Raw genomic sequence first — 27,208 nt, 5'->3', positions numbered from 1 at the left:
CCCTTTGTTAACGAGCTCAATACAGCTCACCCTGTTGACATGCTTAATGAGCTCAATATAGCTCCCCATGTTAACGAGCTCAATACAGCTCACCCTGTTAACTCTGTTAACGAGCTCAATATAGCTCCCTCTGTTCACGAGCTCAATATAGCTCACTCTGTTAACTGTTTATGAGCTCAATATAGCTCGACCTGTTAATGAGCTCAATACAGCTCCCAATGTTAATTAGAGTACATTTTGCTCACAATTAGCTTAGTCCCTTACTTAGGTAGGTTAGAAATTTAAACCATTTATTTAGGTAGGTTTAGGGACTTGTTACGGCCCTCTCGGGACGCAACGGGGTTCTCACTCTGATGTTGTTAGAGTCAGATATATGTATCCGTTCCCAAGCCAGTAGTGGCTATCAAGGGATGAGATCCGTGACGCAAGTAACTTAAAGGGAGTAGGGAAAGAAAGCTAAGAACTTAATATAATATAATGTTCACCATCACCGTTTAAATATATAGAATAAAAGTACACACGGGGGAGGGGTATTAACACTTTACAAAGGGATCGTGCACAATCTAGTCTTCTGCTGAAGACTCTTGATCTGGAAGCTAGGTGCTGAGTCCGCGGTGCTTTCTTCGTGGCCTCAAGACGTGTCCTCTGAGAACGCCGAGCCTACCCTGGCCACAGGTCAGCCACAACACAGGTCCTATGGGGGCACCGTCGTGGAGGCCGTCAACCACACGTCCAGCAGGTCTGCTGGCAGGTACTGAGCCACCAAGGCTGGTACGGCCACTCCACGAACGATAAAAGGGGTACGCCCTAGACAGGAGTCTCGTGATATCACCAATCACCCTCCTGTCCTCAATACCCCAGTGGATTATCGTCTCCAACCGTCGGTCCCGGGTAAATCCTTTCACTGCCACTCCACTGGCAGGCTTAACACACCACAGTGTTCTTCCGGGGGGACGACGTCACAACAGCTGCAGCAAACTTCACTGTATGGAGACTGGCTGCCTCGGGTAGACTGACTCAATCGTCAACACAGTGGTCCCAGGTCGACTCTGTAAGCAGACACGTCATCAATAACCGGGACACTAATACACCACACTCACAGGCTAGGGCACAAACACCTGACGTATCTAGTCCATAGATGGCGCTGTCGTCGGAGCACCACCTCACCAGAGGTCAGGAGCGGCGGTGTTGAGCGCTGAACCAGACTGGAAACTGGTCCTCGAGGCCAGTACACGCTGTCCTCACTAGGTGTCGTCGTTCGTTTGGCGGGGGTTTCGGGAGCTGACCCACAGATGGCGTGTTTGTCACTGCTCCAGGCACGGACGCTGGATCCGGGTTCGTAACACCTCCCCACCAAAAAGAATTTGGTTTGGGGTTCTATAAAAAACACAAACCAAATTAGCAGGGCGATACAACTCCAAATGGACTTACTTATACTATGAACTGGAGAGATGAAGCTGTCTTGTCCACAGAACTTTTCTACTGAGAAACCCTGGCACAAAGGGAGCTTGAAAATGGCAGGCGATGACCTGCCTGACGTAATCTTCCACACCTCCTCTGCGATGGCAAATAGGGGCATCATCTCACATCTCTCTAGTACGGATTGGTTTCGACACGATCTGGGGTGACTCGACACTTCCTTCTGTCGTGGCACCGATGATGGCTGACCACAGACGGCATTTCTGGTGCCGGTCCGATGGTCCTTCAGGGAGACAGGAACCTGGAATACAGGGGTCTGATAATTCAGAGTGATAGCGACAGTGGGTAAAACAGTACTTACAGCATACTCTACTAGGTCCACACCTAGTCCCAACGGGGCTGTTCGTACGTCGCAGGTGGCATTCGCTCTGTCACCGTCAGGTCGACCAACGTTCCGCATAACGCTGTGTTGAGGCTCAGCAATCACACGGGGGGTGTCAACCTGCCGGAAACAGTCACTCATTTTATCATATGTCGTACCTCCTGTATCATCTATTACCTCCCAGGTCCCTTCTTCAACTGCAACACTTGCAGTTCAAATCTCCAATCCCTGGGACCTTTTCACGATGTTCATGGGGGCCATCATTCGTCGGGTCGTCCACCGGTCCTTACTGAGACCACATAGAACACATAGGAGAACAAAACAAAATACCGGTAGGAAACATTTGGTAAGTCGAGGGATAAGTTTCCTGAGCTTGTCATGTCCATAGCCGGCAACATCCACACGCCTGGCTTGGACCGAAGAGGGCACTAGACCTTTTGAACACACCGCACCTACCTCTGACGTCTGGGGAGTCTCTGGCTGGTTCACTACACGCTGTAACTTGCCATACCGCAAGCACACATCCGCCTTCGCTCCAGACTCGTTGGTATCCGTGGGTGCCCGCACACAAGGCCCCTCTTCTTGCTCAGGTACCTCTGCCTTCTTAACTTCATGTTCCTCGTCGAGAGAATCAGGAGACACTGCTAGATAACTGTCGATCTGCGGGGGAGAGGACAAATTAGACATGTTCAAATCCGTGTCTGTCTTTACCTGGACATTACCATTGCCTGTAGTTACCTCAGACGTTGCTGTTCTGGTAGACTCGTCCGCAACCTTGGGACGATTGGTACTCCAATCGGTCACCAAGTCGTTGGCTAGTACCACGTCAATCCCAGCCACAGGGAGGGTATCGACTACTGCCAACACACATGTGCCGCTGAAATAAGGCGAGTCGAGATGTACTGGCACTAAGGGGGCGATGTACTGCGTCCTTGGAAACCCAACCAGGACAACCTCTTGTCTCCCGTCCACACTTACTCCCTCGGGTAACGAGCTCTTCATGATCAGGGACTGGGCTGCTCCACTATCTCTGAGCACTACTACAGATCTACCAGTATGATCACTCGATACATACCCGCCTGAAGTGTGAGGGGAAAACAATCTGGGTTCTTCCTGCGTTGTCGTCGACTGGCTTCCTGCTGGTGATGTTCCACAGCTCATCAACATCACCTCCCTTCGTGCGCTGCCACCTCTTCTGCCTCGGCACCTAGCAGCTATATGCCCTTTCTGCCCACAAGTCCAGCACACCATGTTCCTCCTCGGGCTCCGGTGTTTCGGACTACTAGGACTTGTTCTTCGGGGGCTACTTGGGGGCGTCTTCTTAGCACTTCGTGGGACGGGAGTCTCTTCATCGTCGTGAGGTCTGTCAAACCGGCGCTGGTAATTCCTCGGGACGTACTTAGCAGACGGCCTATGAGTCAGGATATACTCTTCAGCCATGGTGGCTGCTGCACTCAAGGTCTCCACCTGCTGCTCTTCTAAGTATGTCTTGAGGTCTCCAGACAAACAATCCTTGAAGTCCTCGAGCAGAATCAGCTGTTCGAGGTCTTCCCTGGTCTCCACCTTCCGAGAGGCACACCATTCCTGGAAAAGTCGCTCCTTGATGGTGGCGAATTCGGTGAAAGTGTGCTCTGAGGTCTTCTTCAGGTTTCTGAACTTTTGCCTATATGCCTCAGGTACCAATTGGTACGCCATGAGCACCACTTTCTTCACCATATCGTAATCGCCGGAGTCAAGGGATAACGTAGAGTAGGCGATTTGGGCCTTCCCAGTCAAGACTGACTGTATCATGATGGCCCAATTCTCCCTTGGCCACTCCAAAGAGGCAGCGACTTTCTCGAAGGCTGCGAAGAACTTCGAAACTTCTCTCTCGTTGAATTTGGGGACCATTTTGATATTCCTTACCGGATCGAAACCGCTTACTCCAGTTTGTCTGGCGCCTATTCGTAATACTTCTAGTTCATGTTGTCTCTGTCTTTCCTTTTCTTCTCTTTCTTCTCTCTCTCGGTTCTCTTCTCTTTCTCGTTCTCCTTTCCTTTCTTCTAATTCTAAACGCCTCATCGCCAATTCTTTTTCTTTCATCTCCATTTCTTTATCTTGTCTCTCTCGTTCCATTTCTAATTTCTTCCATTCTATTTCACGATTGATCTCTAGGGCACGCATTTTGACTGTTAGGAAGCTGATATTAAGCTCACCTGCATCACTATCAACGTCGCTGCCCTTATCTTCCTTTTCCGTGGAAGCTATTTCCTCGCCTTCCTTTGTACTAGGAGCCCCGCCTTCCTGTTTCTCTTCTGCCTTCAGGTGCCGGTGAACCTTGGACAAGATCTCCACACGGGAATCACTGGCACGGATCTTGATCTCCAGGTAGGCGCTCACTAGTACAAGCTCTGGTTTGCTCAGATATTTTAATCTGGCAAGACAGTCCACTCTGTTCAGAAAAGCCTGAACATCGTCCAGATCATCGATGGTAGCTTTTTCTGCCATTGTCACCGATGGAACACTTAACTAGCACTTGACACACCGCTTACACTTTAACACTTAACGCACCGAGCACAGTTCTACGCCAATATTGCACTTTATTGCACCAAACACCACTTGCCAATATTGCACGTAATCACTCCGGGCACCGCACTACCCAATATTGCACCGAGTCCAAGCGAACACTTCGCTCTACAATATTGCACTGAATCACTGAGCACCGCACTAGTCAATATTGCACTTAATCGCTTAATCACAGCGAGCACCACACTGCACAATATCGCACTTAGTCACTCTGAGCACCGCACAGGACGTATAACGTCACAATCGTCACACAGGGGGAATTATATACAGGGATTACGCCACTTCACCACCCCTGTCAAACATACTTAACAAGGGGACGGATCCCGCTGGGGATGCCAATTATGTTACGGCCCTCTCGGGACGCAACGGGGTTCTCACTCTGATGTTGTTAGAGTCAGATATATGTATCCGTTCCCAAGCCAGTAGTGGCTATCAAGGGATGAGATCCGTGACGCAAGTAACTTAAAGGGAGTAGGGAAAGAAAGCTAAGAACTTAATATAATATAATGTTCACCATCACCGTTTAAATATATAGAATAAAAGTACACACGGGGGAGGGGTATTAACACTTTACAAAGGGATCGTGCACAATCTAGTCTTCTGCTGAAGACTCTTGATCTGGAAGCTAGGTGCTGAGTCCGCGGTGCTTTCTTCGTGGCCTCAAGACGTGTCCTCTGAGAACGCCGAGCCTACCCTGGCCACAGGTCAGCCACAACACAGGTCCACTGGGGGCACCGTCGTGGAGGCCGTCAACCACACGTCCAGCAGGTCTGCTGGCAGGTACTGAGCCACCAAGGCTGGTACGGCCACTCCACGAACGATAAAAGGGGTACGCCCTAGACAGGAGTCTCGTGTGATATCACCAATCACCCTCCTGTCCTCAATACCCCAGTGGATTATCGTCTCCAACCGTCGGTCCCGGGTAAATCCTTTCACTGCCACTCCACTGGCAGGCTTAACACACCACAGTGTTCTTCCGGGGGGACGACGTCACAACAGCTGCAGCAAACTTCACTGTATGGAGACTGGCTGCCTCGGGTAGACTGACTCAATCGTCAACACAGTGGTCCCAGGTCGACTCTGTAAGCAGACACGTCATCAATAACCGGGACACTAATACACCACACTCACAGGCTAGGGCACAAACACCTGACGTATCTAGTCCATAGATGGCGCTGTCGTCGGAGCACCACCTCACCAGAGGTCAGGAGCGGCGGTGTTGAGCGCTGAACCAGACTGGAAACTGGTCCTCGAGGCCAGTACACGCTGTCCTCACTAGGTGTCGTCGTTCGTTTGGTGGGGGTTTCGGGAGCTGACCCACAGATGGCGTGTTTGTCACTGCTCCAGGCACGGACGCTGGATCCGGGTTCGTAACAGGACTTTAGTTAGTGTCAACTGAGTACTAGCCTAATCTGTACTCACCATTAATTACAGTTGACTATACTTATAGAGACTGATTTAATAAACTCAATTTCATGTAAAGGTTGATTTCGTATCAATGTTACGGCCCTCTCGGGACGCAACGGGGTTCTCACTCTGATGTTGTTAGAGGAAGATATATGTATCCGTTCCCAAGCCAGTAGTGGCTATCAAGGGATGAGATCCGTGACGCAAGTAACTTAAAGGGAGTAGGGAAAGAAAGCTAGGAACTTAATATAATATAATGTTCACCATCACCGTTTAAATATATAGAATAAAAAGAGTACACAAGGGGGAGGGGTATTAACACTTTACAAGGGGATCGTGCACAATCTAGTCTTCTGCTGAAGACTCTTGATCAAGAAGCTAGGTGCTGAGTCCGCGGTGCTTTCTTCGTGGCCTCAAGACGTGTCCTCTGAGAACGCCGAGCCTACCCTGGCCACAGGTCAGCCACAACACAGGTCCACTGGGGGCACCGTCGTGGAGGCCGTCAACCACACGTCCAGCAGGTCTGCTGGCAGGTACTGAGCCACCAAGGCTGGTACGGCCACTCCACGAACGATAAAAGGGGTACGCCCTAGACAGGAGTCTCGTGTGATATCACCAATCACCCTCCTGTCCTCAATACCCCAGTGGATTATCGTCTCCAACCGTCGGTCCCGGGTAAATCCTTTCACTGCCACTCCACTGGCAGGCTTAACACACCACAGTGTTCTTCCGGGGGGACGACGTCACAACAGCTGCAGCAAACTTCACAGTATGGAGACTGGCTGCCTCGGGTAGACTGACTCAATCGTCAACACAGTGGTCCCAGGTCGACTCTGTAAGCAGACACGTCATCAATAACTGGGACACTAATACACCACACTCACAGGCTCAGATACTAACACCTGACGTATCCAGTCCATAGATGGCGCTGTCGTCGGAGCACCACCTCACCAGAGGTCAGGAGCGGCGGTGTTGAGCGCTGAACCAGACTGGACACTGGTCCTCGAGGCCAGTACACGCTCTCCTCACTAGGTGTCGTCGTCCGTTTGGCAGGGGTTTCGGGAGCTGACCCACAGATGGCGTGGTTGTCACTGCTCCTTGCTCGGACGCTGGATCCGGGTTCGTAACAATCAACAAATTTACAGTGTCAAGCCTATGAGCTGCACTTCAATTAGCTCATAAGTCAGAATGACTAGGCTACCAATCTCACTGTCGACTCAGAATTTTCCTTGATTTTAATGAACAAACCTTTTCAGTTCTCTAATATTACACTATCTTAGCTAGTTAGCAAATTAGTTGCACAATCAGTCAGAATGACTACTGCACGACAGTACACATTAAATTCAATTTCCTCATTTGATTTTGGGGTGATCATGATGCTCTGTGATGTTATTGTCTAGTAACTCACTAGTTACAAGTCACAGCGACCCTAGACAGTGACCTTACTATAGTGTCATAGTCTCCTTGATCTTAAATGACCCAATAATACTTTACTGTATAATAATGTAAAATACAACTTATACAATAGTGTTATCAGTTCTTAGGAACTTTTTCTGAGTTTGCCTACAATTCAGCAACTACGTAATACACCATTACATGTCACTGCGACCCTAGTTGTTGAGTTTATTGTAAGCTTTAGAGAGTTCCTGATTACCGATAACTTAATCATTTAATATTTCAATATTTAATACATGTTTCCACTAAAGCAGTTGTTCAATAATGCAAAAGGAAACTACAAGCCTATTATAGCTCTGACCAAGAGCAAATACCTTCCCATCCAATTTCAGTAATCATGATGATACTGTGTTGTGATGTCAATTAACAAAACAGTTACAAGTCACAAGGACCCAGAACATTCACATCACAGTAGATTCTCAGTTATTTAAATTGTGTGATTTAAATTCTTAATTATTGTATAGGCTATAAATAACATCATTTCGTCTAGAGTATCTGAGAGTTTACTAGACTTTGAGACTTAGTAACATAAACATTACATGTCATAGCGACACCAGTCACAGAGTTTATTATAAGCTTTCTTAGTTATTAGCTTTAGGTAATTCATAATAGCATGTTCCATTTAACATGAAATCTGCAAGACTTAAGTTTATTGTATGTCCTTGACAAATACGGGACATCCGTTATGTGTGTGTACTAACATACTAACATACTAATATTAATACTAACTTCGGAATGGGTATGTCAGTACTCAACATTACACTGCGACCCGATAAATCTCCCCCGGAGTTATGTTGGAAATTTCCAACACTAATACAATACTGTTGTATTATTATTAATTATTACTAAAATTTACTAATTACTGTAGTAACTAAAATTAACTAACAGTAGTGTTCACATGAACTAATAATTGTATCTGTGCAATAATGCTGCAATTCTTACGTAACCAAGAGCCAGTATTGTGTCAGATTCTACCAAGTTCAACACATTTATATCCATTGTGTAAGAGAATTGAGTGTGATTCTCTAAAATCAGCAGTATTCCGTGTGATAATTATTTACTGATAACATAACTCCCAAATAATGCCAAATCGAGAGTTTTTAGTTACAATTGTTATCAAGTAATGAATTTAACATCACGCGTAAATGCCATGGAGAGAACTAAAATCATCTCCATTTCTCGTTTACCATCGTAAGACGAGAAGTAATAATATTTAGCTCCCTAGAATTACAACCCAGTCTTTATCAAAGCATTTTAGCCACAACTGCGCGAAGTAATATTATTCGTGATAAATAATTTCTGTAGCGAATGCGGGACGCAGGGTGGAGAGGGAGAGGCCATTGTTGTGGTAGACGCTAGCTCGAGAAGTCGCCTGTGTGCGGCGTGAAGACTTGTTGCGGAATTGAGCAACTCGTTTGGTGTCAGAGTCTAGGATACGTTGTGGTGAATTGTCAGCAAGATTTAACCTGACATTCAGCCCGGAACTAGTTAATTTGTTCTACGTGATCCATCGTGACAGGCCAAATAAGCGCGTCGACATCCAAGCCAAGCTAGCCACCACGTGTTCGCCATTGTGACGCTAGAGCCTGGAACGCGAGTTTCGGCAAGCTTCAACTTATACAGTGCCCTATTAGCTAAGTACTTATATAACTCCCTTTTGATGCATCATAAGAGATTGTATATAGCAGGGTAGCTTGTTGTCATGTCGAGCGACATAAATAAACCACATGCTAGTATTCTAAATTAACTTTATTACCAATTTCTTGAATACAGATATTTAGTAGCCTAGTACGTTGCTACGTAATATCCCTTAATTTACAGCTCGCGTGTGAGGAATTCCACGAGCTGCTACTTTACCCATGTTATTCATCTCCCAGTGTTCTACGAGGAATTTCGGAGATCCAGAGGATGATTCGTAACTGATGTCTTTGAAAACGTCTTCAAGCTAAGACTTTTCGTATTTCTTTGATTATTCAAATTATCAGTATTTTAGTTATCATTTATAGAATGCTGTGTGCACTGGAGATAATACGTGTTTATTATAATTATTAATTTCTGATATTTATGATCTATATTTTTATTGGTGACAAATTTTCTATTGATTCTCTAATTGGTCATAAGATTAGGTTATTACACAATGAACTGGTGTACGAACCACACTAGTTCCTAGACATATATGAAGTTCTAGCAATAACCCCCCAATGTAGGTGTTTGAGGCTTTGATTCCAGTAAATAATTTATACAGCCCATTAATTAATCAAGTGATTATATTTCCTAATATTTATCCATAGTCACTGGTTCTTCCAGGAATTTCTAATGATCACATTTTATTAGTTTCCCTCTTTACTATAAAAGCGGGTGGTCCTTCGTAATTGATTTCATTACTTTAATAATTAAATAAATAGTCAAGCCCCAAATGTCCCACAGTTGTATAGGTGGTGGTGATGGTGGTGGTGTTGGTGGTTGTGACAGTGGTGGTGTTGGTGGTGGTGACGGTGTTGGTGTTGGTGGTAGTGACGGTGGTGGTGTTGGTGGTAGTGACGGTGGTGGTGTTGGTGGTAGTGACGGTTGTGGTGTTGGTGGTAGTGACGGTTGTTGTGTTGGTGGTAGTGACGGTGGTGGTGTGGATGCTAGTGACGGTGGTCGTGTCGGTGAGGGGTGACGGTGGTGGAGTGGGTGGTAGTGAGGGTGGTGGTGTGTATTTTGGGTGGTTGTGGGTGTGGTGGGTGGTAGTGGGAGTGGTGATGTGGGTGGTGGATGGTAGGAGTGATGGTGGTGGTGTGGGTTGTGGGTGTTGTGGTGTGCGTGCTAGGTGTTAGTGGGAGAGGTGATGTGGGTTTTGGGTGGTAGTAGTAGTGGTAGTGGCGGTGGTGTTGTGGGTTGGTGTAGGTGTATGATTGTGGTAAGGAGGGCCAAGCAATTTAAACCTTTGCTAGGCAGCTTGGATACTATGTATACGCTCAACCATAGTAAGAAACATCTTAAGCCAAGCTCGTTGCACGGAATAATTACTGTCAGAGTTGGCACTGGTCGAGCTCTCTTGTCTGTTTGTCTGTTTTGACAATGAGAACACCTGTTATCTGTTCTATCCTTTTATTAAGTATAATATTTTATTTCAACTACTTAAGTGAGATCGTTTGTTGTCTACTTTGCGTCACATGCTCTCATCTTTTTGGCTTGGAGTAATTTTTTCGTTATTTAATCTCATGACTCTCCCCAGTGCGTTTTGAAGTTTTATATAATATTTCCTCTAATGTTTCCACGACAGCTGTCACCTCTGTCTTGAATCACAGCATTACTGTGAAATGCAGCATTGATAATTATTTGTTTTTAACACTTTTTAAAAATATTTAACAATGTGCTATGTTGTATCATGTAGCATTGATGCAGGTAGTCGCAGTTGTAATGGCGTATCGTTATTATCAGATGAAAGATAACTCAGTGTGAGTTATCTTGAATGTGTTTCTTTACAATGACGATGTCTACAGATGGAGTTGGCAGTGATGAGTTTGTTGATGATGGCTTTGACTGGGGGCATCGCTGGGGAGCTGGCACCCCCTGAGAGACCGTACAAGATCCTCATGCTCTTCCCTGTCTCCACCAAGAGCTACTCCAATACTTTCCTGACACTAGCAGAAGCTCTGGCTGACCGTGGACATAAGGCAAGTCCACACTCTCCCTCCAACTGAATATCTATATAAATAAAAATGGAAATGTTCGTTTGTTCAAAATCGCTAATCTCCGAAAGTACTTAACTGATTGCTTTGAATTTTTTACACAATGTTCCATTCGCATCCGGCCAGGTTTTTATATGCATACTATATAGATGTCACGTCTGTGACGGTAAAAAAAACATGCTTTTTCTGAAAAACTGTTTTTCATGTGTTTTTCATGTGAGGGAAATCTTCGAAACCTCTTTACCGATTGCTTTGAAATTTTGACACAACGTTGCAATCGAATAGGCGTGTCTTTATATATCTACTATATACATGCCTCAACTGTGACAGGAAAAAACATGCCGTTTTTGAAAAACAGCGCCATCTGTTGGATGTAAGTGCAACACACACTATAATCTCCAAAAGTTCTTCACCAATTGCTTTGAAATTTTGACACAACGTTGCATTCGAATAGGTGCGTCCGTTTTATATGCCTACTATATAGATGCCACACCTGTGACAGGTAAAAACATGCGTTTTTTAAAAACAGCGCCATCTGTTGCACATAATAGTAACATGCACGCTGTACTAAATATGTCGGAAATTCGACAAATTTAAATTCAAATTTAATATATATATATATATATATATATATATATATATATATATATATATATATATATATATATATATATATATTAAATACTATATATTAATATATATATGCAATATATATATAATGTGTATATATATATATATATATATATATATATATATATATATATATATATATATATATTAGTATATTTTGGTAGCAGTCTTTCCTGTAGACATATATTATTAAATATGACCGAAAAAGTAAGATTAATAATTCTAACACGAATTTTCTCAATCTTTCGTACATTACGCTTCACTGTTGGAGGTAAATCAAAAATCACTTCTCCAAAATTCATTTTTATTTCTAGTCTGACACGACACGGGCGCGTTTCGTAAAACTTATTACATTTTCAAAGACTTCACAAATACACAACTGATTAGAACTTGCGTTTCCCTGATTTTATATCTACATTTGAGTGAGGTGGGAAGGGTGATGTGGCATTACATTTGAGTGAGGTGGGAAGGGTGATGTGGCATTAACACAAGACAGAACACTAGGGGATATTAATAGGGTATTAAAAGTATCAACACAAGACAGAACAGAAACAATGGGTATTGAATAGAAGTGTTTGTAGAAAGCCTATTGGTCCATATTTCTTGATGCTTCTATATTGGAGCGGAGTCTTGAGGTGGGTAGAATATAGTTGTGCAATAATTGGCTGTTGATTGCTGGTGTTGACTTCTTGATGTGTAGTGCCTCGCAAACGTCAAGCCGCCTGCTATCGCTGTATCTATCGATGATTTCTGTGTTGTTTACTAGGATTTCTCTGGCGATGGTTTGGTTATGGGAAGAGATTATATGTTCCTTAATGGAGCCCTGTTGTTTATGCATCGTTAAACGCCTAGAAAGAGATGTTGTTGTCTTGCCTATATACTGGGTTTTTTGGAGCTTACAGTCCCCAAGTGGGCATTTGAAGGCATAGACGACGTTAGTCTCTTTTAAAGCGTTCTGTTTTGTGTCTGGAGAGTTTCTCATGAGTAGGCTGGCCGTTTTTCTGGTTTTATAGTAAATCGTCAGTTGTATCCTCTGATTTTTGTCTGTAGGGATAACGTTTCTATTAACAATATCTTTCAGGACCCTTTCCTCTGTTTTATGAGCTGTGGAAAAGAAGTTCCTGTAAAATAGTCTAATAGGGGGTATAGGTGTTGTGTTAGTTGTCTCTTCGGAGGTTGCATGGCTTTTCACTTTCCTTCTTATGATGTCTTCGATGAAACCATTGGAGAAGCCGTTATTGACTAGGACCTGCCGTACCCTACAGAGTTCTTCGTCGACTTGCTTCCATTCTGAGCTGTGGCTGAGAGCACGGTCGACGTATGCGTTAACAACACTCCTCTTGTACCTGTCAGGGCAGTCGCTGTTGGCATTTAGGCACATTCCTATGTTTGTTTCCTTTGTGTAGACTGCAGTGTGGAAACCTCCGCCATTTTCCATGACTGTTACATCTAGAAAAGGCAGCTTCCCATCCTTTTCCGTCTCGTAAGTGAAACGCAGCACGGAACTCTGCTCAAATGCCTCCTTCAGCTCCTGCAGATGTCTGACATCAGGTACCTGTGTAAAAATGTCGTCAACATACCTGCAGTATATGGCCGGTTTCAAGTTCATGTCGACTAAGACTTTTTGCTCGATGGTACCCATGTAGAAGTTTGCAAACAGGACACCTAGGGGAGAACCCATGGCGACCCCATCTACTTGCTTATACATGTGCCCATCCGGGCTCAAGAAGGGTGCCTCTTTAGTACAAGCTTGGAGTAGTTTCCTCAGAATACTTTCTGGCATGTCAAGAGGAGTACAGGCTGGATCACGATACACTCTGTCGGCTATCATTCCGATTGTCTCGTCCACAGGTACGTTGGTAAACAGCGATTCTACGTCCAACGAGGCTCTTATCCCTGTGGCCCGTGCGCCCCGCAGTAAGTCCACAAATTCCTTTGGAGACTTCAGGCTGAAGGCGCAAGGAACATAAGGAGTCAGCAGGCCGTTGAGTCGCTTCGCCAGTCTGTACGTGGGTGTGGGTATCTGGCTAATGATTGGCCGAAGTGGGTTTCCAGGCTTGTGCGTCTTGACATTTCCATACGCATATCCAGGTTTATATTCCCCAATGATCTTTGGCAGGTGGAGTCCGGATTTCTTGGCGTTCACAGTTTCGATCAGTTTGTTGACCTTTGCTTTTAATTCGGCTGTAGTGTCCTTCGTTACCCTTTGGAACTTAGTTTGGTCAGAGAGTATGATGTTCATTTTCGCCAGATATTCGTCTTTTTTAAGAATGACATATATTGGCGACTTGTCACCTCTCCTGACAACTATCTCCTTGTTCTCACGAAGGCTTTTAGCTGCCGCTTTAAGCTCGGGGGACAGTATGGTGCTTCTGTAGTTGCCTCGATTCTTTCCTCCTTCTGCAATAAGTTCTGCTTGTAAGGTATCTTTGGTAGTGACCTTCTTTTGTGTCTCGAGGTCGAATATGTCGTCCAACAGAATTTCCAACTCTACTTTCCGGGCCATTTCACTCGGTCTGGACATAACATGACAGTTTATGCCCAGATTTAGGAGAGTGACTTGGTCCTCAGTGAGGTTAATTCCTGCAAGGTTCAGGAAGCCATCTCTTGGTCGTGGAATTGCCATAGGTCCTCCATATAATGTTGTTAGTTTCTTGATAATCCTTGTTTCAGTGCTGAGGTGATGTTGGTCTGTGAGGATGTCGAGGTGTTGTTCAATGCGGGTACGGATACTATGGTCGATGTTGCTATTTCTCCACTCGTTTGTAGCATGAAGTAGTTGCGTTTTGTTGTCTTTGATTTCATTCTCTGCCTTGTATATCTGATCACGAATCAGATCCTGGCGATATTTTATCGTGAAGGCTTGATTCCTTGCTGCTGGGTCGTGCACTTTAACATTAGTATATTTTGGTAGCAGTCTTTCCTGTAGACATATATTATTAAATATGACCGAAAAAGTAAGATTAATAATTCTAACACGAATTTTCTCAATCTTTCGTACATTACGCTTCACTGTTGGAGGTAAATCAAAAATCACTTCTCCAAAATTCATTTTTATTTCTAGTCTGACGCGACACGGGCGCGTTTCGTAAAACTTATTACATTTTCAAAGACTTCACAAATACACAACTGATTAGAACTTGCGTTTCCCTGATTTTATATCTACATTTGAGTGAGGTGGGAAGGGTGATGTGGCATTACATTTGAGTGAGGTGGGAAGGGTGATGTGGCATTAACACAAGACAGAACACTAGGGGATATTAATAGGGTATTAAAAGTATCAACACAAGACAGAACAGAAACAATGGGTATTGAATAGAAGTGTTTGTAGAAAGCCTATTGGTCCATATTTCTTGATGCTTCTATATTGGAGCGGAGTCTTGAGGTGGGTAGAATATAGTTGTGCAATAATTGGCTGTTGATTGCTGGTGTTGACTTCTTGATGTGTAGTGCCTCGCAAACGTCAAGCCGCCTGCTATCGCTGTATCTATCGATGATTTCTGTGTTGTTTACTAGGATTTCTCTGGCGATGGTTTGGTTATGGGAAGAGATTATATGTTCCTTAATGGAGCCCTGTTGTTTATGCATCGTTAAACGCCTAGAAAGAGATGTTGTTGTCTTGCCTATATACTGGGTTTTTTGGAGCTTACAGTCCCCAAGTGGGCATTTGAAGGCATAGACGACGTTAGTCTCTTTTAAAGCGTTCTGTTTTGTGTCTGGAGAGTTTCTCATGAGTAGGCTGGCCGTTTTTCTGGTTTTATAGTAAATCGTCAGTTGTATCCTCTGATTTTTGTCTGTAGGGATAACGTTTCTATTAACAATATCTTTCAGGACCCTTTCCTCTGTTTTATGAGCTGTGGAAAAGAAGTTCCTGTAAAATAGTCTAATAGGGGGTATAGGTGTAAACTAAGTTCCAAAGGGTAACGAAGGACACTACAGCCGAATTAAAAGCAAAGGTCAACAAACTGATCGAAACTGTGAACGCCAAGAAATCCGGACTCCACCTGCCAAAGATCATTGGGGAATATAAACCTGGATATGCGTATGGAAATGTCAAGACGCACAAGCCTGGAAACCCACTTCGGCCAATCATTAGCCAGATACCCACACCCACGTACAGACTGGCGAAGCGACTCAACGGCCTGCTGACTCCTTATGTTCCTTGCGCCTTCAGCCTGAAGTCTCCAAAGGAATTTGTGGACTTACTGCGGGGCGCACGGGCCACAGGGATAAGAGCCTCGTTGGACGTAGAATCGCTGTTTACCAACGTACCTGTGGACGAGACAATCGGAATGATAGCCGACAGAGTGTATCGTGATCCAGCCTGTACTCCTCTTGACATGCCAGAAAGTATTCTGAGGAAACTACTCCAAGCTTGTACTAAAGAGGCACCCTTCTTGAGCCCGGATGGGCACATGTATAAGCAAGTAGATGGGGTCGCCATGGGTTCTCCCCTAGGTGTCCTGTTTGCAAACTTCTACATGGGTACCATCGAGCAAAAAGTCTTAGTCGACATGAACTTGAAACCGGCCATATACTGCAGGTATGTTGACGACATTTTTACACAGGTACCTGATGTCAGACATCTGCAGGAGCTGAAGGAGGCATTTGAGCAGAGTTCCGTGCTGCGTTTCACTTACGAGACGGAAAAGGATGGGAAGCTGCCTTTTCTAGATGTAACAGTCATGGAAAAGGGCGGAGGTTTCCACACTGCAGTCTACACAAAGGAAACAAACATAGGAATGTGCCTAAATGCCAACAGCGACTGCCCTGACAGGTACAAGAGGAGTGTTGTTAACGCATACGTCGACCGTGCTCTCAGCCACAGCTCAGAATGGAAGCAAGTCGACGAAGAACTCTGTAGGGTACGGCAGGTCCTAGTCAATAACGGCTTCTCCAATGGTTTCATCGAAGACATCATAAGAAGGAAAGTGAAAAGCCATGCAACCTCCGAAGAGACAACTAACACAACACCTATACCCCCTATTAGACTATTTTACAGGAACTTCTTTTCCACAGCTCATAAAACAGAGGAAAGGGTCCTGAAAGATATTGTTAATAGAAACGTTATCCCTACAGACAAAAATCAGAGGATACAACTGACGATTTACTATAAAACCAGAAAAACGGCCAGCCTACTCATGAGAAACTCTCCAGACACAAAACAGAACGCTTTAAAAGAGACTAACGTCGTCTATGCCTTCAAATGCCCACTTGGGGACTGTAAGCTCCAAAAAACCCAGTATATAGGCAAGACAACAACATCTCTTTCTAGGCGTTTAACGATGCATAAACAACAGGGCTCCATTAAGGAACATATAATCTCTTCCCATAACCAAACCATCGCCAGAGAAATCCTAGTAAACAACACAGAAATCATCGATAGATACAGCGATAGCAGGCGGCTTGACGTTTGCGAGGCACTACACATCAAGAAGTCAACACCAGCAATCAACAGCCAATTATTGCACAACTATATTCTACCCACCTCAAGACTCCGCTCCAATATAGAAGCATCAAGAAATATGGACCAATAGGCTTTCTACAAACACTTCTATTCAATACCCATTGTTTCTGTTCTGTCTTGTGTTGATACTTTTAATACCCTATTAATATCCCCTAGTGTTCTGTCTTGTGTTAATGCCACATCACCCTTCCCACCTCACTCAAATGTAATGCCACATCACCCTTCCCACCTCACTCAAATGTAGATATAAAATCAGGGAAACGCAAGTTCTAATCAGTTGTGTATTTGTGAAGTCTTTGAAAATGTAATAAGTTTTACGAAACGCGCCCGTGTCGCGTCAGACTAGAAATAAAAATGAATTTTGGAGAAGTGATTTTTGATTTACCTCCAACAGTGAAGCGTAATGTACGAAAGATTGAGAAAATTCGTGTTAGAATTATTAATCTTACTTTTTCGGTCATATTTAATAATATATATATATATATATATATATATATATATATATATATATATATATATATATATATATATATATATATATATATATATATATATATATTAAATTTGACAGAAAAAGTAAGATTAATAATTCTAACACGAATTTTCTCAATATTTCTTATGTTTCTTTTCACTGTCGATGGTAATTGAAAAATCAATTCTCCAAAATTCATTTTTATTTCTAGTCTGACGCAACACTTGAACGCGTTTCGTAATAACTTATTACATTTTCAAAGACTTTAGTTTACATACACACACAACTTTAACCTGCAAATACTAAACAGAGTCCTATGATGTAATTTAAACGGCTTTCATTTTATATACCTGCATTTGGTATATGTAATATGTAATAAGTTATTGTAGCATAGTAGGACTCTGTTTAGTGTTTGCTGGTTAAAGTCTATATAGCGTACCTATAGCCTATATATAATATATATTATTATTTATATATTATTAAATATGACCGAAAATTAAGATTAATAATTCTAACACGAATTTTCTCAATCTTTCGTACATTTCTTTTCACTGTTGGAGGTAATTCAAAAATCAATTCTCCAAAATTCATTTTTATTTCTAGTCTGATGCGACACTTGAGCGCGTTTTGTAAAACTTATTACATTTTCAAAGACTTTACACATACACAACTGAATAGAACTTACATATCTCCGATTTGTTTATATCTACATTTGAGTGAGGTGGATGGGGTGAGGTGGTATTTAATAGGGTATTAATTTCATCAACACAAGACAGAACACGAAACAATGGGTATTGAAATGGAAGTGATTGTAGAAAGGCTATTGGTTCATATTTCTTGATGCTTCTATATTGGAGCGGAGTCTTGAGGTGGGTAGAATATAGTTGTGCATTAATTGGCTGTTGATTGCTGGTGTTGACTTCTTAATGTGCAGTGCCTCGCAAACGTCAAGCCGTCTGCTATCGCTGTATCTATCGATGATTTCTGTGTTGTTTACTAGGATTTCTCTGGCTATGGTTTGGTTGTGGGAAGAGATTATATGTTCCTTAATGGAGCCCTGTTGCTTATGCATCGTTAAACGCCTAGAAAAAGACGTTGTCTTGCCTATATACTGGGTTTTTTGGAGCTTACAGTCCCCAAGTGGGCATTTGAAGGCATAGACGACGTTGGTCTCTTTTAAAGCGTTCTGCTTTGTGTCTGGAGAGTTTCTCATGAGTAGGCTGGCCGTTTTTCTGGTTTTATAGTAAATCGTCAGTTGTATCCTCTGATTTTTGTCTGTAGGGATAACGTTTCTATTAACAATATCTTTCAGGACCCTTTCCTCCGTTTTATGAGCTGTGGAAAAGAAGTTCCTGTAAAATAGTCTAATAGGGGGTATAGGTGTTGTGTTAGTTGTCTCTTCAGAGGTTGCATGGCGTTTCACTTTCCCTCTTATGATGTCTTCGACGAAACCATTGGAGAAGCCGTTGTTGACTAGTCGACGAAGAACTCTGTAGGGTAAGGCAGGTCCTAGTCAACAACGGCTTCTCCAATGGTTTCGTCGAAGACATCATAAGAAGGAAAGTGAAAGTATTTTTATATATATTGATATATATATTATATATATATTGATATATAACTTCATCTATTTAGTTTCCTACACTGAGCTTTAAATTTGCTCTGTACCTAGTGTTACCCAATCTCCTAATTTTTATGTAATATCAAACAACCTTATCATTGTGTTCATTGCTGTCTTCTTTTATGTGCTAGCCATATGCTGTATTGTGACTACCAATTTTTTTGTCAACTACCATTCAAGCTGTCATTGCAATCAATCTTATATTGTTTCTGCTGTATTGTGCCTACCAATTTGTTGTCAACTACCATCTTAAACTGTCATTGCAATCAATCATAGCTACCTATGTGCTCTAATATACTGTACCTATAATTTTCTCTCATCTTTTTTTCATTCCATGTAATCTGTTATCATTTTTTGTCTATAAATTTTGCAAGTATTTACCTCCTTAAAATTTTCTTAGATTAAGGACCTGCCCGAAACGCTGCGCGTGCTAGTGGCTTTACAAGACTGTAATTACCATATTTGTTTCCTCACATTCCTTATGTACATTCTTGTATATGCATAAATAAATAAATAAATAAATAAATAAATATATATATATATATATATATATATATAGAGGAACTCGACAATCTATGATAATCATCTTTGTACCCTATATATAACTCCTTTTTTATATATAATATTTATAATATATAATATATATACCCTTTCTACGTTAAAAATTATAGATATATATTATTCACCTGGGCACTAGGAGACTCGAACCACCGACCCCCAGATGTAGGAGACTCTATCCACTATTCTGGTAGACATATTCACCATAAGCATGGGACAAATTTGGAAAATCCTAACCCACATGTGTTGATCGACATCAGTATAGAGTTAGGTCAACGCAGGTGTCTGACGTGCTGTTCATCAGACTCCTGCGAGATTTTGACTGGTGGACCGAATAACGCAAAGCCAATAGCAAATCTTTTGCTGGTAAAAAATATAATTGACTACAGGCTAATTAGATATAATGAGAGTACATTAAATGTGAGCTCTAGGTGGTATAAGATTGTCCCATTTTTTTATAAAAGAATACCTTCCTGTTTTAGCCCCTCTTCCTGCAGTGAGAGATACAAAGTTGACTAACTACCTCTCCCTGCAGGTAGTTATGTTGACAAACCACCCGAAGTCATCGAACCATCCCAACATAAGCGAGATAACACACGGGCTCACATACTTTAGGGAAGAAAACATCAATGTATTTCAGTCGCTAAAGAATCCATCGAAATTATTTGAGCTGGTGCCAACGGTGGCCCGGGACCTCTACCACGTCCCAGCCGTGAAAGACCTCTACAACAGCAGGAAACAGTTCGACTTAATGATAGTCAGCATCTTCGTCAACGAGGTGAGAATTCCAGTTAAACTAGAACACGGGTAGTTTAACAGTACTATGCACCATAACCATCAATAACAGATCAGTGTTCAAATGTCTTTTATCTCCAGCATACCTATTTGGGAAGAAAATTGCATATGAGTTTATCTTTTTACAAAAACTTTTGTTTTATAGATTAGGATCAACATACAGACGATGAGTCCCAATAACGGGGGGGGGGGGGGCTGAAGGTAAACAAAAGATGACCAAAGAAGTTGGTCAGATGACCAAACAACACATCAAAGATGGGAAGCGACGCCGTTTCGGTCCGTCCTGGACCATTATCAAGTGGTGTGTGTGGTTTGGTCATGATAGGATCATCAGGATTTGTCGTTCATGTCTTGAGAATGAGTTCCAGATCCCTAAGTGGTTCCTTGAGGCTCCACGAGTATTCCATCAAGTATTAAATTACTAATCTTCAAATAATTTCTGTGGTATTTATCTTATGTATTACTTATCTCATTGTCTCCATTGTTGTATATTTGTAGGAATCCTGAAGTCTCGTGAGACTAAGGAGTTGCGCTCTGGTTATCAAGGCTGGAGTGTGGGACATTTGGGGCTTGACTCTATTTATTTAAATATTAATGTAATGAAATTCTATTACGAAGGACCAACCGCTTTTATAGTGAAGAGGGAAACTAATAAAATATGATCATTGGAAAATTCATAGATGAACCAGTAACTATGGATAAAATACTAGAGAATATGATCACTTATATAATTAATGGGCTGTATAATTTAACTGAATCAAAGCCTCAAACACCTACATTGGGGGGTTATTACTGGAACTTCATATATGTCCAGGAACTAGTGTGGTTCGTGCACCAGTTCATTATGCAATAATCTAATCCTATGACCAATTATAGAATCATTATATTTATCACCAATAAGAACATAGATTATAACATGAGAAATTAATAATTATAATAAACACATGTCAATCCAAAGAAACCGTGCTCTGCGTGAATAATACTACAGATAATGGAATTTAAGGAATACGGAAAGGGTCTTAGCTTGAAGACGATTTCCAGGAAGTCGGTTACGACTCATCCTCGGAATCTCCTGGACTCATCATGGAACACTGGAAGATGATTAACACGGGAAATGACAGCTCGGGGAATTCTTCACACATGCTGTAAATCAAATTATATTCAGTAGCAACAGATTAAGCTGCTAGACATCTATGTTCAAGAAAATTAAATTAAATAATGGAGGCAGATAATAACCTGTGGTTTTTTATAGTCGCTCTGCGTGACGACAAGCTACCCAGCTATAACCCCCTCCTAAATGATGCATCAAATGGGAATAAAGGTACTTAGCTAATAGGGCACTGTGTAAGTTAAGGCTTGCCGAAGTTCGCGTCCTAGGTTCAGGCGTCGTTGTAACGAACACATGGTGTCGAGCCTAGCCTAGATGTTGACGCGCTTCTCTGGCCGGTCACGTTGTGCTACACGGAACAAATTTAACAGGTTCCTGGCTGAATGTCAAATTAAATCTCTTGACAATTCAACACGATGTGTAAAGTGACACTGACACCAGCTAAGTTGTTGTCTGCAAAGATTCTTCACACCTCACAGTGGCGACTTTTATCTGGAGCTCTTGGTGGCGTCTACCCTGGTGGCTTGGGTAATGGCGTCTCTCTCTGAGCGCATCGCCTCGTGTACTGGCGTCTCCCCTACCCCGCTCCGCGTCCCGCATTTGATACACAAATTATTTACTACGAATATTATCATTTCTCGCAGTTGTGATTGAAATGCTCGGATAAGGACGGGTTTATTATTCAGAGGAGTTAAATATTATTATTTGCCCGTTTTAGGATGGTAAACGAGCAATGGAGATGAATTAAAGTCTCTCCAGGGCATTCACTCGTGACGTTAAATTTATTACCAGATAACAGTTATAAATATAAACGCTCTATTTGGCATTAGTTGAGGATCAGTTTATCTGCAATTAATTATCACACAGAACACTGTTGTTTTATAGAGAATCAAACTCAATTCTCAGACACACTGGATATAGTTGTGTTTATTATAATGGAATCTGACGCAATACTGGCGTCTGGTGACGTAAGAATTCTAGCCTTATTGTACAGATGTAATTATTAGTACATGTGAACTCTACGTTTGGTTAATTTTAATTACTACAATGATTAGTAGATTTAGTAATAATTAATAATAATACAACAGTGTTGTATTTAGTGTTGGAAATTTCCAACATAACTCCGGGGGGAGAGTTTTAGGGTCGCAGTGTAATGTGAAGTACTGACACACCCATCCCGAAGTTGGTATTAATATTAGTATGTTAGTATGTTAGTACACACATAACGAATGTCCTGTATTTGTCAAGGACATACAAGAAACTTAAGTCTTGCTGATTTCATGTTAAATGGAACATGTTATTATGAATTACCTAAAGCTAATAATTAAGAAAGCTTACAATAACTCTGAGACTGGTGTTGCTATGATATGTAATGTGTATGTTACAAATCTCTAAGTCTGCAAACTCTCAGATACTCTAGATAAATAATGTTATTTATAGCCTATACAACAATTAAAGATTTAAATCACACAATTCAAACAACAGAATCTACGGTGATGAGAATGTCCTGCGGCATAGTGACTTGTAATGGTTTGTTACTTGACATCACACCACAGTATCATCATAGTTATCTAAATTGGATGTAAAAGGAATTACTCTTGGTCAGAGCTGTAATAGGCTTGTAGTTTCCGCTTACATTGTTGAGCAGCAGCTCTAGTGGGGCGGTTGCTCGGAGGATCAGAATTACTGTCCTCGGAAACTACTGGGGAAGCTAGTTCTGGTTGATACTCTCGTTCAGCCAATTCGAGAGGAACCAGCTTCTCTAAAGTTTTTAGAGTAGTGTTACCTCGGCATAAAACTTTCACTACTCTCAGGACACCTTGATGATCTGGATGAATGGCAACAATTTTGCCTATGGGCCACTCTGACCTTGGTCCATGACTGTCGACTAGTACTAGGTCCCCTGGTTTTAGTTGCACTTTATTATAAGGACTCGAAGCTCCGTAGTGGTACTCTCGTAGAGCTGTGAGGTACTCTCGAGTCCACACCTCATTCCACCTGTTAATAACCCCTGAAAGATGCTGGTAGCTTTCCACCAAGTCACCTCTGGTCACATGTGACGGGTCTACGGGGTCCTCTTCGGCTAAAGGGATGAGAGGGCTCAGTAGACCTCCATGTATCAAGTGTGAGGGACTCAGAGGTTCTCTCTGGGTGAAATCATCAGACAGGTATGTTAATGGGCGGTTATTGACTCGCGCTTCGATTTCCACAACAATGGTTTGGAGCTCGGAGTAACTGACCTTTTGTCTGTGTAAAGTTTTTCTTAAACACTTCTTGACTGTGCCTATCATTCGCTCATAGAACCCACCTTGCCAAGGGGCTCTTGGTGCTATAAATTTCCAGTGACATTGTCGTCTCTGCAGGACTGACTGTACTTCTGGGTGATTCCAGACTTCTCGTAGACAAGTTTTTCCTGCCACAAAATTGGAACCATTGTCCGATATCATTAATTTGGGACAAGATCTGCGAGCAACAAATCTCCGGAAGGCCTGGAGGAAGGCTTCAGCACTCATATCTGAAGTCACTTCTAAATGTACGCCTCTGGTTGTAGCACACGTAAAGAGACAAATGTATGCTTTCACTGGTATCTTGTCTGGGTTGCCAGTGAGAAGTAAGGCTCCTGTGTAATGAACACCAGTGGTTTCAAAGGGATGAAGATGAACCACTCTTTCTTCAGGGAGTGGTGGAGGTCCTGGGTAAGGACATACTCTAGCATCGTATCTTTTACAGATTACACAGAATTTAATTATTGACTTAACTGTCTGACGACCTTGAGGAAGCCAGTACTTTTGTCTAAGGTCGGTGAGAGTATCTAACACTCCACCATGTAAAGTACCATATTGATGGTGATGTAAAACAAGAAGTTTAGTGATAATGTGGTGACGAGGTTGAAGAATTGGATTCTTTGTGTCCAAATCAATTTTTGCGTGAAGCAAACGTCCTCCACATCTTAGTATATTATGAGTGTTGGCATCATACCAGATACCTAGAGACTTAGTTAATTTATCTGGAAGATTTTCATATTCGCTTCCATATGTCTCTTGTTGTGCACGTTTGATCCAGTAGAGGATAGGATAGGGAAACTTATGTCGAATTCCTATCTTAGCAAGAAAGTCAAACACATGTGCAGTCACTCTTAATAACTTACTTAAGTTAGAATAATTGTGAGGATCAATGGCTAAGATTCGTTGAGGTTCTGGTTCTTTCATGGGAGTGGTGATATTGGTCACTATGACTTGTGGCTTTTGTTTGGGCCACTGACCACCAACAAGCCATGAAGGTCCATTGAACCACAGCGAGGACTTGATAAGTTGTTTTATCGTTAACCCTCGAGATAAATAATCTGCAGGATTGTCCTTAGTAGGAACATGTCTGAATTTATATCCAGCAGATAACTCATGAACTTCCCTAACACGATTACTGACGTAGGGAGTCTTGTTGTTGTTGTTTCTTACCCACTGTAAGACTGCCTCATTGTCTGACCACACGACAATCTCACCAAAGTGGATATTATTGAGTGTCTTTGTGTAGTGGCATATTGGCTCCTAATAGCTCACGGTTAGCCTCATGGTAGATTTCTACCAAATTAGTTTGATCATTAGTTGTTCCCTGGAAATTGTCGACATACAAGTTGTCGCTAATGTCTGCCTTATAAGGACTATTTGATTTCCTCAAATGTGTGTCTAATGTTGCTTGCAAAAGAAACGGTGAGGACATAGCTCCGAATAATACTGAGGCAAACCGATATGTGATGACTTCACTGTTAGGATCCAGTGGGTCCTTAATCCAGAGAAACTTTGTGTAGTTACGATCTTTCTCCTGCAAACCTACTCGGAGGAAAGCTTTGCTGATATCAGCAGTATAGGCGAAAATACCAGTACAAAATCGTAACAGCACATCATGTAGCCTTTGTGTTAGGCTAGGTCCCGTTTGGAGACATTCATTTAAAGACACACTGCTTGGCTTTACTTTAGCACTACAGTTAAAGACAATACGAATAGGTGTTGTCAATGAGTCTTTCACCACAGCGTGATGAGGTAAATAATGACCTAATTTTCGGTCATCATTATCAACAACTTCAATAAATTTACTGTTAAGTTGTTGTTGGATGAGTTGATGATACATGTTCAGTTTGTCTGGCTGCTTTTGTAGTCGTGCTAATTGAGACTGCAATTGTGAGGCTGCCATAAAATAATTAACTGGAAGTTGTGGATGATTCAACTTCCATGGGAGTCTTACCCAGTATTGTTTATTTTCATAGACAACTGTATCCAGATATTGCTGGTAAGTCCACATATCATCAGGGCTTGGTTGTTCAGGGATAATACCTAAAGTGTCTAAATCCCACAAACGATGTACAGGTGGATCAGACTCAATATCTTCAGATATTTCTCTGAAACGTAGGGGTGACTTCCAAGCCTAGTCACGCCACTATTATGTTATTAGATTGTTGGTTTGTTGACGCTGGATTTTGTCGGAAAAGCACCGGTCCCGTAAGCAATTTGCCTCCAGCAGACAACAACAAATTCATTCCGTGTTGTCTGGTGCATCCAGTTATAAATTTGTAATAATGATCCGCGCCTATAAGTATTCCAACATCAGTGAGGCAGTCAGAATTTATTTTATAATCTGCTAGCCTCATGTGGTTTCGTTTAAGATGTCTCGCAGTGCGAGCTAACCCTGTGACCTGTAGGAAGTTTATCTACTACTACCGCTTGTATTGGACTAGTGGAAGATCCGAGTCTCACTAATACCTTAACTACTTGGTATTCACGAGGTCCACTATTCGTCAAGAAACCAGAAATATTTAACCTCACACTTTTGGCAGGTTTTAAATTTAACTGCTCTACTAACTGTTGTGTAATGAAGGTTTTCTGTGATCCTTGATCAAAAAGACCTCTAGTGTTAACTCTAGATCTTCGGTTTATTAGGCTAAGTTGAGCTGTAGGCAGAGTGGTATTATTGCCTGACTCAGTAGCAAGTACATTTACTTCTGAATGCACTTTGCAATATTGCACTGCGGTAGAATTCGTGGAATTCTCCCCAGTGGTCATGGTTGGTGTAGAAGATTTTCTACATAAGGCGTAGTGATGTACACCTTGGTTGCATCTGTTGCAGGAACGTAGCTGCACTACACATTTTTTTGGGATCACGAGAGCCCATGCACTTGGTGCACTTGTGAATTTCTTGCAACCTTTTAATCCTAGTATTATTAGTAGGATAAACAGAGCATTGGTAGGTGGTATGTCCTTGATTACAAAACAGACACCTTCTCTGGTTAATTGACTTGGTCTCTTTAGTAGACAAGTCATTGGTTATCTCAGAAGGAGACACCGAATAAGTACCTACATTTCCACTTCTTTTCCCAGTGGATGGAGTAGTCTTGGATTTATATTTACTAGACTTATTCAAAGCCTGTTTAGGTTTGACTGAAGTGTCAGTATTAGTTGGTTTAGACTCAGGTTTAATTTTATCATGAGTCTTCAACCTGTTAACCGTTATTCTCAGTCCCTCGAATATTTGGTCAAGAGTGAGAAACTCGGTATTATAGTGTGAGCAGAGCTCTGTTAAGACATTTCGAGGTAATTTCCTCTGCAAAAGTAACTTGATTGACCATTCTGAAGCTGGTATATCAACTTTAGTACCTAAGGCCTT

The 27,208-nt window shown here is 42.2% G+C and overlaps 2 protein-coding genes across 2 annotated transcripts in view; one reads left to right on the top strand and one right to left on the bottom strand.

Moving 5' to 3' along the window:
- The window catches only part of LOC138351208 (uncharacterized), a 64,103-nt gene extending 55,876 nt beyond the window's left edge, over nucleotides 1–8,227 (bottom strand). The window contains exon 1 of the mRNA XM_069302851.1: nucleotides 8,171–8,227. Within this exon, the coding sequence (XP_069158952.1) occupies nucleotides 8,171–8,227 (57 nt within the window). The remainder of the gene's footprint in view (nucleotides 1–8,170) is intronic.
- A 1,641-nt stretch (nucleotides 8,228–9,868) lies between these two features.
- Nucleotides 9,869–27,208, top strand: part of LOC123764888 (UDP-glucosyltransferase 2) — a 58,368-nt gene continuing 41,028 nt past the window's right edge. Inside the window, exons 1-2 of the mRNA XM_045753084.2 lie at nucleotides 9,869–10,890; nucleotides 20,186–20,428. Of these exons, the coding sequence (XP_045609040.2) occupies nucleotides 10,717–10,890; nucleotides 20,186–20,428 (417 nt within the window). The 5' untranslated portion in view covers nucleotides 9,869–10,716. The remainder of the gene's footprint in view (nucleotides 10,891–20,185; nucleotides 20,429–27,208) is intronic.

Source organism: Procambarus clarkii, chromosome 48 (genome assembly GCF_040958095.1).
Source record: "Procambarus clarkii isolate CNS0578487 chromosome 48, FALCON_Pclarkii_2.0, whole genome shotgun sequence".
Lineage (NCBI taxonomy): Eukaryota > Metazoa > Arthropoda > Malacostraca > Decapoda > Cambaridae > Procambarus > Procambarus clarkii.
This window is presented reverse-complemented; position numbering and strand designations above follow the sequence as displayed.